This window comes from Dendrobates tinctorius, unplaced genomic scaffold, assembly GCF_039654945.1.
Source record: "Dendrobates tinctorius isolate UK_male_01 unplaced genomic scaffold, ASM3965494v1 ptg000022l, whole genome shotgun sequence".
NCBI lineage: Eukaryota > Metazoa > Chordata > Amphibia > Anura > Dendrobatidae > Dendrobates > Dendrobates tinctorius.
The window spans coordinates 33686339-33698760 of record NW_027361690.1 but is presented as its reverse complement, the minus strand read 5'-3'; the positions used below and the strand labels follow the sequence as shown (position 1 = coordinate 33698760).

At 43.2% G+C, this 12422-nt stretch overlaps 1 protein-coding gene across 1 annotated transcript in view; it reads right to left on the bottom strand.

The window, feature by feature from the left end:
• Positions 1 to 11959, bottom strand: part of TMC3 (transmembrane channel like 3) — a 152626-nt gene extending 140667 nt beyond the window's left edge. Inside the window, exons 1-2 of the mRNA XM_073568572.1 lie at positions 11820 to 11959; positions 10270 to 10416 (exon numbers count right to left, since the gene is read on the bottom strand). Coding sequence (XP_073424673.1) covers positions 10270 to 10416; positions 11820 to 11923 — 251 coding nt within the window. The 5' untranslated portion in view covers positions 11924 to 11959. The remainder of the gene's footprint in view (positions 1 to 10269; positions 10417 to 11819) is intronic.
• Positions 11960 to 12422: the final 463 nt, after the last annotated feature.

Here is a 12422-nt window from a genome sequence, read left to right as displayed (position 1 = left end):
AGACACATCAGAGAAGATTACCTTACTCCAGTCCTCTGTGGTCCAATCCTTATGGTCTTTGGCAACCTTCAGCCTGGCTCTCCTTTGCTTCTCATTGATGAAAGGCTTTTTTGTAGATTTACATGACTTGAGCCCTGCCTCTAGGAGCCTGTTACGAACTGTTCTTGCCGTGCACTTCACCCCAGCTGCCATTTGCCATTCCTTTTGTAGGTCACTTGATGTCATCCTGCTGTTGCTGAGTGACATTCAAATAAGAAGACGGTCAATTCTGTCAGAGAGCCGTTTTTGCCCTCTGCCGGTCTGTCGTTTTGTTGTCCCCAATGTCTGCTGCTTGACTTCGTTGTAATGGACTGCCGTCTTAGAAATTTTAAGGATGGCGGCAACATGATGCTCACTGTATCCTCTGTTAGTAAAGCCAGAATTGAGCCCTTCTTTTCCTCACTCAAGACTTTTCTTTTCAACTCCTTTGGCATGGTTAAGTTATTTTTTCATTCCTATTACTTTTGGGATATTACTAGCACTTGTTTTGCCATCCAGCTTGTCCTATTGCAAGAGGATTGTGAACACCACAGCAGGGTTTTTCATACTTTCCTTTGCTAAATTAGATTTGGTTCAGGTGAGCACCTAATCAGAAGCACATTAAGTAGAATGAGGTGTACTCTGGTTGGAATTCAACTGACATTGGAATGTTGGAATGGAATGGCTGTCAGACATGTAGAGAAGCTGATTTTTATAAAACTGTGCAGTGGTCAGCTTTGCCAGCTTTGTGTATATATATATATATATATATATATATATATATATATATATATACAATTATATTCACTTATATTTGTTTTGTGTGTGCAAACATTATATTTGAACATGGTATGTAATGATATTATGGTCTTCAATGGAGAATGTAAAAGAAGATGTTTGACAGGGAAATTACATCACAATTCTTTTTTTTTTTTTGCTACATAATATATTTAGCTTGCAAATCCGCAGAGAAAAACGCATGAAAATTCACATCAAATCCACATCAAAACCGCACAGATTTTCATCTGGGTTTTCTGCCAAGAGAGGCAGAATCCGAGCAGAATTTTACCAAAATGTGCGCACATACCCTAAAGCCTCTTGATTTCCCAAGGAACCCTCGACCACACAGTATTTCTCTACCAGGCTCACCTGGTCATTGGTGATCGGAAGAGCTCCCTGTTAAATCAAGCATTGACTAAGCCTTGGCAGTGAGTGTACAAACCAGTCCATTACTACTCTTTCCACCATCTGCGCTGGTGAAGAAGTCTCAGGCTGCAGACATTTTTATGCCAGGTGCACGAAGTCAAACATCTGAGGCTGATGAGGCTTGTCCCTGCGATAGTTCCAGTGGTGTACACATTGTTTCCTGACTGCAAGGATTTCTCCAAGATGAGACACGATCTCTACCTTTAGTTTGCAGTGCTCCTTGGCATAGTGAAAGTACACCTATTGCTGTTTCCAAGTTAGATATGGTGCCAGAACCTCTGGCCACCGTTCTGGAGGCAGTTTCTCTCTGTCCGCTACCCTATTAAAAATCATCAGAAAAGTCTCCACGTCATCACTCACAGTCATTTACTGCAATGTCCCTCTTACCGTCTTTCTTACCTGGGACTGTGCTGAGTCTGCAGCTGTTGTCATTGCTGCTGGATATTAACTGGATATTAGCCTGGACCAGCTGCTTGACAAGCGCCTCCATTTTCTCCAGCTGGGATTGCACTGCTGCAGCTGCTTTCATCAGTTTCTGCACAGCAATCTCATGTGTTCTCTAGGATTTCTGCCCATACTCCAAACACAGATTGTTTGTGAGGATTTAACTCTTTGGCAGTTGTCAGTATTCACACAGGCACGCAGCTTCTTGTCCTGCTCCAACAACCTCTGACAGAAACTGAGCAACATTTCCAAGGTCTTTTCACCTCCACACTCAAGTGCAGTGCAAATACCAGAGGTGTTTCCCCCTCTACTCCCAGCCAAGTTTCATATTCGTGAGACTTGCCACCTTGGTGATACACACCTCCCATCAAGGATTCTGCCAACTGCTTGTCTACAATATACAGTATATATATTTTGCAGAGTCATGGCCACCAATTTTTAGAAACTAGTAGAAGGACATATATGGTAGCATACACACTGAAAATATGTCCTGTAAATATGTTGCTATTGAAGCCCCCTCTCATCAGCAATATTCTATGGCCATTATAGAGTGTGATTCTTCCAAAATGTTCCTTTTCTACACACATGCACTGAGTATGGTATCTCCACAATGAAACCCCCACAGTTTCACCCCACATGTAAAGTATGATGGCTCCACAGTGCCTCCAGAATCGTGTGATGTCCCCACAATGTCACTAACACAGTATAATTGCCCCATAGCATGATGCCACTAAAGTGCCCCCATAGTATGATATCACCATAGTACCCCTTCATGCACACAGTATTATGGCCCCCACACAGTATCATGACCTGTCAGTATGATGCCCCCACATCCTCCTTAGTATAAGGGCTCTCACAAAGTATGAGAGCCGATACACAGATTGAGAGCCCTTACATCCCTTCACATAAAGTGAGGTCCTTGACAACCCTGTACAAAGAATTAAGTCATAGCAGCCCCCTCACACAGAATGAGGGCCCTATAGCTGCGTGGGATGCCACTATGGATGGTATGCCCTTGAGCTAGAGCTAGAAGCAATGATTATATCTTGAAAAAAAGGACTGGAGTCAATTACTATAATTAGAACTGAATTACTTAAACCAGAATTCATTCCAAGAACTGAATATCTAAAACTAAATTTAATTGCAAGAATTGAATAGAGATAGACAAATACTAGAGCTCTAGTGCCAAGTTAGAATCAATTACTTGACATAAAGTTAAATAATTAGAATTAAAAGTCAGTATTTGAACTACTGACTAATAGCTGACATTGTATAACTATAACTATAGTCAATTGCTTGAACTTGAACTAAATGACCAGAACAAAATTTTGCTAGAAATAAAGCTGATTGGCTAGAACTAGACAATTAATAGAAATAGAAAATAAATTATATTTACAGTACAAGAGGAGTCATCATAAGTAGAGTTGAGCGAAACGGGTCGGTCATATTCAAAAGTCGGCGACTTTCGCTGAAGTCGGGTTTCATGAAACGAAACCCGACCATAGCGTGAGGTCGGCCACGAGGTCGGCGACCAGAGCGCCAAAGTCGCGTTTCAAAAGATGCTTCCAGCGCCCTTTTTCAGTCAATGATGGAGGACGCACACTGTGGGCAACGCGATGACATAGGCATCGGTCACCACCATCTTTGAGAAGGGCATGCAAGTGATTAGCTGGCTTTGTGTGGCGTCACAGGGGCTATAAAAGGGCGTGAACGCTGACCGCCATCATACTTCTGCCGATCTAAGCATTAGGGAGAGGTTGCTGCTGCCGATTCAGAGTAAGAAAGAGCGTTAGGCAGGGAAGAAGAACCAAAAAACTGCTTCTGCTGTTAGCGATTTCAACTTACAACACAACACTTTGTTTGCAGTGACAGGGGAGGCTCTATTTTTGTGCATCAGCTCTGTTGGTTATTAGGCTGCCTTATAAGGCTCCCTGAGAGCTGCATTGCTGTTTGCACACTGCTGTGCAAACTGCTTTTTCAAAAGCAAAAATACTTTTCCTCTTTTCTGCACAGTTACCAAGCGTTCATTTTTCCACCCTTTTGTGTGTGCAGCAGTCCTGCTTACTAGGCTGCCTGCGTCCATATTTGGACTGAGAGCATCATTGTCAGCGTCCTCAAATCTCTAGTGAGATCCAAATTCTCACCAATCCTATATACACCCTCCACCTTGTCATACACCATCCAATTTCAGCCTGTTACATTGAGGTGTAATCTCTCCTGGGCCTGAGACAATAGTTCAGCATCTTCAAATCTATATTGAGATTCAAATTCTCACCAATCCTATAGACACCCTCCACCTTGTCATACACCATCCAATTTCAGCCTGTTACATTGAGGTGTAATTTAAACTGGGCCTGAGACAATAGCTCAGCGTCCTCAAATCTATAGTGAGATTCAAATTCTCACCAATCCTATAGACACCACCCACCTTGTCATACACCATCCAATTTCAGCCTGTTACATTGAGGTGTAATCTCTCCTGGGCCTGAGACAATAGTTCAGCGTCCTCAAATCTATAGTGAGATCAAAATTCTCACAAATCCTATAGACACCCTCCACTTTGTCATACACCATCCAATTTCTGCCTGTTACATTGAGGTGTAATCTCTCCTGGGCCTGAGACAATAGTTCAGCATCCTCAAATCTATAGTGAGATTCAAATTCTCACCAATCCTATAGACACCCTCCACCTTGTCATACACCATCCAATTTCAGCCTGTTACATTGAGGTGTAATCTCTCCTGGGCCTGAGGCAATAGTTCTGCGTCCTCAAATCTATAGTGAGACTCAAATTCTCACCAATACTATATACACCCTCCACCTTGTCATACACCATCCAATTTCAGCCTGTTACATTGAGGAGTAATCTCTACTGGGCCTGAGACAATAGTTCTGCGTCCTCAAATCTATAGTGAGATTCAAATTCTCACCAATAGTAGATACACCTTCTACCTTGTTTTACAGTACTGTATAGCTGGTGGTATTTGGGTACATTTTCACAAAAATGAGGAAGTATGGTGGAAGACACCATGGAAGTGGGCGGGGATTGCCAGCTGGTCCCAATGGTGGTGGTGTTGCATCTGTTGGTAGTGGCAAAAGCACAATAGCACCTAAGGCAGGAGGTGTTGAGCCTGCGTCATCGTATGGCTCCACAAGGCCTCGAAGGCTCTCTTTTCTGGGAGTAGGTAAACCACTTTTAAAGCCGGAGCTTCAGGAACAAGTTTTGGCTTACACTGCTTACACAGCCTCCAGCTCTCTCGCCTCCTCTTCTGAAGTTGCAAAAAAAAATGCACTGAGTCATCAGTGGAGGCTCCTGGTCAGGAACAACACCTTACCTTGTGTCCTTCACTCCTACCAAAAGTGAAGGATGTGGCAGGCCACGCTACCGATTTCTCCATGGAGCTCTTTTCACATAACATGCCTGGGTTAGCAAGTCAAATCGTGAATTCCCCAGTCCAAGATGAATCTGACATGGAGTGCACTGAAGCACAGCCACTGCTAGATTTTTCTGCTGGTACATTCACTCAGAGCACTACATTGTCCTCGCAGTGTACTGAGGCAGAATCAGACCCTGATGAAACTCAGGTGCCCCTTCCCGCATACTATACCACCTTACATGGTGACACAGAGGAAGGTGCACATGAAATTGAAGAGGAGGTGATGGACGACCCAGTTGTTGACCCAGATTGCCATCCATTGGGGGAAGAGGGTGCTGCTGCCAATAGCTCAGAAGAGGAGGAGGAGGATCCGCAGTAGGCAACGACATCGCAACAGCTGTTATCTGGCATGACCGTAGCAGTCCAAAAACGTGTTACAAAAACCAAAAGGGTTGCGGGACAGCTTGGCCAGACGGTCAAATTAGCACAGCGTGCAAGGTCTCAAAATGTCTTCCATAGTAGGAAGAGTGCAGTGTGGCACTTTTTTGAACAAAATCCTAATGATCAGGCAAAAGTTAACTGTAAGAAGTGCGCAAAGACCTTTAGCCAAGGGAAAAATCTGAGAAATTTGAATACTAGTTGTATGCTTAGACATTTAACCACCATGCACTTGCAAGCATGGACGGACTACCAAACCTCACGCACCACATGTGCACCTGCTCCGAATGAAGGTAGTCAGCAATGCTACATTGCTTCCCCCACTGTAAGCCTACCGGTTAGCACACCACCAGCAGCAAATGTCGAGGTGTTGTCGCAAGGGCAAAGCAGTCATGGAATCACAGTGCTATTGCTATGAAAGACTGAATCTAAACCATCAGCAACACCACCAACACCATCACCAACCCTCTCTCAGTCCGCCATGACCACCGCTAGTTCCACCATATGCAGCTCTCAAGACCAGCTCACCTTTCCAGAGACTCTGAGTAGGACAAGAAAGTACTCATCCTCTCATTCGCGTACACTGGCTTTGAACACCCACATTGCCAAACTAATTTCGTTAGAGATGATGCCCTACCGGTTGGTTGAAAGCAAAGCTTTCCGCAAGCTTATGGCCTACGCAGTACCATGCTATGACCTACCCAGTCGGCACTTCTTTTGGCGAAAAGCCATCCCAGCCCTCCACGTGCATGTGAAAGACCACATTGTCCATGCACTCAAGCAATCAGTGAGTGGAAAGGTGCACCTCACAACAGATGCATGGTCCAGTAGGCATGGTCAGGGCCGCTACATGTCCATCACTGTGCACTGGGTTAATGTGGTGGATGCAGGGTCCACAGGGGACAGTGGCGGTGGGACAGTGCTGCCTAGCCCACGGTATAGGAAACAGTTGGCTGTAGGCGTTCGACCCTCCTCCTCCTCCAGAAGCGAAAGCTCGTCCACAGAGCGCAGTCGCACGAGCACTCCATCCACAGCTGCCAGTGTTGCACACGAGGTGTCCCACTATCGAACAGCTAGTGGTAAGCGTCAGCAGGCTGTGTTGAAGATGATGTGTTTGGGAGACAACAGACACACCGCGGAGTTACTGGCCGACTACTTGCAGCGACAAACTGAGTCATGGCTGGGCAGTCTATATCTTGAGGCAGACAAGGTAGTTAGTGATAACGGCCGGAATTTTGTGGCAGCCATAGCCCTTTCAAAACTCAGACACATACCTTGCCTGGCTCACACCTTGAACCTGGTGGTGCAGTGCTTCCTCAATAATTATCCGGAGTTAACACCCCTGCTCCATAAGGTGCGAAGACTGTGCTCACACATCCGCTGGTCGCCCGTACACTCCAGTCGTATGCAGAAGCTGCAGCGATTGCTCCACCTTCCCAAGCACCGCCTAAGGTGGAACTCCACCCTGCACATGGTTCAGAGGCTGTGCAAACAGAGGCAGGCTGTAATTCATTTGTGGGAGGATACACGGGCAGGCAGTTTGCAGGCAGACATGGAGTTGTCTGGTGTGCAGTGGTCAAAGCTGAAAGACCTCTGTAAAGTCCTTCAGTGTTTTGAGGAATGCACACGGCTGGTAAGCGCAGACGACGCCATCCTAAGCATGAGCATCCCACTTATGCGTCTGCTCATGCAAACTTTGACGCACCTTAAGGAGCAGGCATCTGCAGCCGAGGAGGAAGAGGAGGAGGGAAGCCTTGATGACAGTCAGTCATTGTCTGCTCAGGGAAGTCTTGTGGACGAGGTGGAGGAAGAAGAGGAAGAGGAGGAGGATGATGGGGATGATTATTTTGGGGAGGAGGATGCTTCACAGGGGGCAAGAAAAAATGTTGGCGTGGCAAGGTCAGGTACAGGGTTTGTGCGTGACTGGAGGGATGTGGATTTGCCAGAAAGTGCTGCTCCACCCAGCACTCGCAGTGCATCATTGACTCCTGGAACATTGGCCCACATGTCTGATTATGCCTTGCAGATCCTAAAAAGGGACCCCCGCATTGCCAAAATGATGAACGATGACGACTACTGGTTGGCCAGCATCCTGGATCCACGCTATAAAGGCAAATTCCAAAACATCATGCCACAGGAGAAACTAGAGATAATATTGGCTAACAAACAAGCAACTCTGGTAAACCGTTTGTTTGAGGCATTCCCAGCACACAGCGGCGGTGATGTTTTTCCAACAAGCCGTAGGTGGCAACAAGAAAGAGGTGTTCGTGGTGCACACAAGCGAAGTGACGTTGGACACAGGGGTTTCATGACCATGTTGTGGACTGATTTTTTAAGTACCGCTCACACGACTGGTAATACTGCATCGATCGAAAGTGACAGGTGACAGCAGTTGTCAGCTATGGTAGCAAACTACTTCTCCTCCCATATCGATGTTCTCCCTCACCGGTCATTCCCCTTTGACTATTGGGCCAGTAAACTTGACACCTGGCCTGAATTGGCACAATATGCCTTACAGGAGCTCGCTTGCCCTGCTGCTAGTGTGTTATCTGAACGAGTCTTCAGTGCTGCTGGATCAATCTTGACAGAAAAAAGGACCTGTCTGTCGACCCAAAATGTTGATGATCTAACCTTCATTAAAATGAACCATGCATGGGTTTCAAAGGATTTTGTCCCACCCTCCCCTGCTGACACGTAGGTTGCCAGAAAAATGGCTTGCTTTTGTCCTCCTCTTCCGCGGACTTCTCCAATTACTCCATTTGCAGCTGCTGAATGTCCAACATCAACATATGCCAATTTTTCCACCTCCCTAACTGTGCTGCCTCCCCCCCACAGGGCCGGGGTCACCACCTGGCGCACGTACCCGTGCGAGTGCCGTTGCCCTTGACAGGCGGGTGGGCACACTGTTTGGCAACGGCACTGGCACAAGGTCCCTCATAGTAGAATCAAGTGTCTCTGATGGTGGGGGTGCACACCCACCGCCAGACACACCGGCGTACTATGAGGGGCCCTGTGCCAGTGCCGTCGCCAACGAGTGGGCCCCCCTGCTTGCTTAGGATCACAGCACTTGCAAAGTTGAAATACTTACCTCTCCCTGCCCCACCACCAAGACGTCTTCCGCGTTTCCTGACAATGACATTCTGGTCAGAGAGCGCGATGACATCACGTCTGTATGCCCTCTGCCTAAACAGTCCAAATGCAGTGAGATGGAAGATGGGGACGACGAGGAATCCAGACTAGTACAGGGATTCCCTAGCGAGGAGACTTATTTAATTGTTTTCACTGTTAAGACAGCTATTTTTGGGGAGCACTATACTCTGTAGAATGATATATGAGGCCCACCATACACTGGAGCATTCCAAAGGTGGACATCAGACACTGCAGCAGCATTATGCACTGGAGCATTAGAAATGGGGCCCATTATATATGGAGCATTATTTGGGCCCATAACACAGTGGAGCTTCATCCATGGGGCCCATCATATACTGTAGCATTATGTGGAGCTCATCATATACTGTTTCAAACATTATATGGCACCAATGATTCTGTATGTAGAAATATATGGGCCTCAATACTCTGTATAGCGCACTATGCGGTGGCCATAATACTGTATGGAGTAATATACTGTCCGGTTTGGGAGCTATTGGAGAATTTAAAATGGATATCAGTCATGAGATGTAAGAAGTGAAGTATTTTTCATTGTACTATACCGCTATTTCTCTGCCGTATCAGAAGATCATGAATTGTGGCATGTGTTAAAAGAGCCCAGTGACACTCTTTGGCCCAGGGCCCATGAATATCTGGAGCCAGCCCTACCCCCCCGCACAACTTTAGCCAAATAACCTCCAGTTTTCAATGCCTAACTATTATTATAAAGTAAATTAAGGTTGACAAGCTTAAGTAATAAGAATTGATGTTTTTGGCATTAAAATGGGCACTGTAGGTGTGTTTCCTGTCCTCCACTCCCTGCCGACCTTGGTTCCCCATTGACTTGCATTGGGTTTCGTGTTTCAGCCGACCTTCGACTTTTGACGATAATCGGCCGATTTCGTTCGACCCGACTTTTGAGAAAGTCGGGTTTCATGAAACCCGACTCGACCAGAAAAAAGGCAAAGTCGCTCATCTCTAATCATAAGAACTATATCATCATAAGAAGAACCAATAAGTAGACCAACAACTGAATGATTGGAAGTAAAATCAGTTTCTAAAGCAAGAACTAAATGACTAGAACTATTGTCAAATACTAGACCTAGAACGGAATGACTAGAACTAATGTCAATTACTAGACCTAGAACTGAATGACTAGAACTGGAACCAATTACTAGACATATAACAGAATGACTAGAACTAGAGTCAATTTTTAAACTTGGATCAGAATGAGTAGAACTAATTACTAGACATAAAACAGAATGACTAGAACTAGAGTCAATTACTAGACTTAGAACAGAATGACTAGAACTAGAGTCAATTTCTAAACTTAGAACAGAATGACTAGAACTAGAGTCAATTACTAGACTTAGAACAGAATGACTAGAACTAGAGTCAATTTCTAAACTTAGAACAGAAAGACTAGAACTTGAGTCAATTACTAGACTTAGAACAGAATGACTAGAACTAGAGTTAATTACTAAACTTAGAACCGAATGACTAGTACTAGAGTCAATTACTAGACATAGAACAGAATGATTAGAACTAGAGTCAATTTTTAAACTTAGAACAGAATGACTAGAACTAGAATTAGGCTCAGTTATTAAAACTAGAACTAAATCACCACATATAAACATACTTAAGTGAGCGCAGCTTCTGTCTCATTGGCCAAGGTCTGCATCGGATATTTGCAACAATTTCCTTCTGGATTTGTATGTTTTGGAATATAGTTTCTGGATCATTATTATCCTCCTTTCCCTCATCATTTTCATCTTCATCTGAAATACTGACAAAACAAACCATAAATATAGTCTAAAAATTATAGCATGTAATAATGTATCAATTTATGTCTTAACATTTGTTTTCCCTCATTGTATCCTGAGAGTCAAGCCTTTTGATTTTGTCAATTATTCAGCAATTAAAGGGTTTTTTGTTAATGACTCCATTTTACTGGTACATATATATATATATATATATATATATATATATATGTATATATATAATAACTTTTATTCATTTTTTGAACTGAGGGGGAATAAAAAAAAATACCCATAATTTTTGGGGTTTTCTTGTAAGGTGTTCAAATTGTAAGGGTGTTAAATTGCTTTATTTGGGAGTTGTTCAATTTCTAAATATGCAAAACCAAATTGATATACTATAATGTGTTTTACTTACTTTTGCATAAAAACACTTTTTAAAAAGTAAGTCAACCCATTCTGAGAGACGTAACTTCTTGCTTTTTTTGTTTTTTTACAAACAATAAAGTACGTTTTTTTTTGCAGGATGAGTTGTAGGTGTCATTGCCAAAAAAAGAAACCAATCCCATCTTTATGTTTTTTTTACATTATTCAGCATAAGAAATAAATAATGTGGTAACTTTATTGTCATAATGGTTGTGACACTGCTCTGTGGTATGAGCTAACTAAGCGTCCTCTCCCCTCTGTACCAGTCGGTCATTGTAAATTTGTTTACTGTTAACGATATCTATAACTGTGCATGTAACCCCCCTTCTCATGTACCGCACCATGGAATTAATGGCGCTATATAAATAAATAATAATAATAATTATAATAACTAGATAGGATCACAACAAGGAATGTACAGCATACAATGTCAAGGGTTAAATAATTTTAGTCATTGGTGATTTTAATATGCTAATGAAGCAGATCTATATGGCACACCTCATGTTGAACGCTGTAATCAATACTTTTCCATGGGACAATCCGTAACTTTACTAAGTAATGATATCTATGAGTACCATCATGATGGTCAAGTAACAAATTCAGCTCTGCTACATCTGTACATACACTTACTACATTCAGTTATACTGTTGTCATTTAGTCATAAGATTTCTACAACACAATGTAACCAACAATCATGAAAATTAAATCGAAAACAAATCAATGCAGTTTCTATTCGATCACAATACCCATTAAATGAGCCATGTATTTCAGCCGCTGTCCATGGTGCTGAATCCATCAATTCAACAAATGTAATACTTCACTTTTAGCTGGTAACATACAGTTCAATTGAGATGAGATTGACTGCTGAAAAATATATTATACTATATTTCTTATTTTCTATCTCCATGGTGTATATAACACATCAAAAAATAATGTTATAAAAAACATGAAAGTTCATTTCACCAATAATAATAAAAGGTTTCACATATGCTGTAAATTGGCTTACCTCTGCGGGGGGACCCTGTAGATATTGGTGTTCCTCCTGGCACCTTTATATCTCTTAGTGGACTTTGTGGGCTTCAGTGCTGAAGATGCACTCGATGTTGTCATTTCAGTATAATCCTTCCTCTGTCAGGAGGAGCTGATCTCTGTGCTAAGTGAAGAATTCCCCCTCTGTTTTATTGCCTGGAACGCCCACCAGTGTGACAGGGCTGAGGGCTACAAGTTTCTAATGCATGGTCTCATGCTTGAGAAAACACGCAATGAACTTCCTATTCTATTCCATAATATTATTATAACAATAATATCTGTATTCCAAAAGAAATATCTACCTCTGTATTCCTGCCATTGATTTTACAAATAACATTACTTAAGACCTTAATAAAAACTTAATGTTTCTTTAAAAAAATTGGTGCATCTCAGGCAAATCCTGCACCACAAACTGATATGTACTCCAACTATGGGCAACTTTTTTTTCCAAATTAAAGTTTACACACAAATATGCAAGTACAATTGATCCCTGGGAGCCAGTGCACTGCAGTTTCTCTGTGCTGGCTCTCAGCTTGATAGCTAACAATAAGAATGGCCTACTCACAGTCCATGGGTGTGG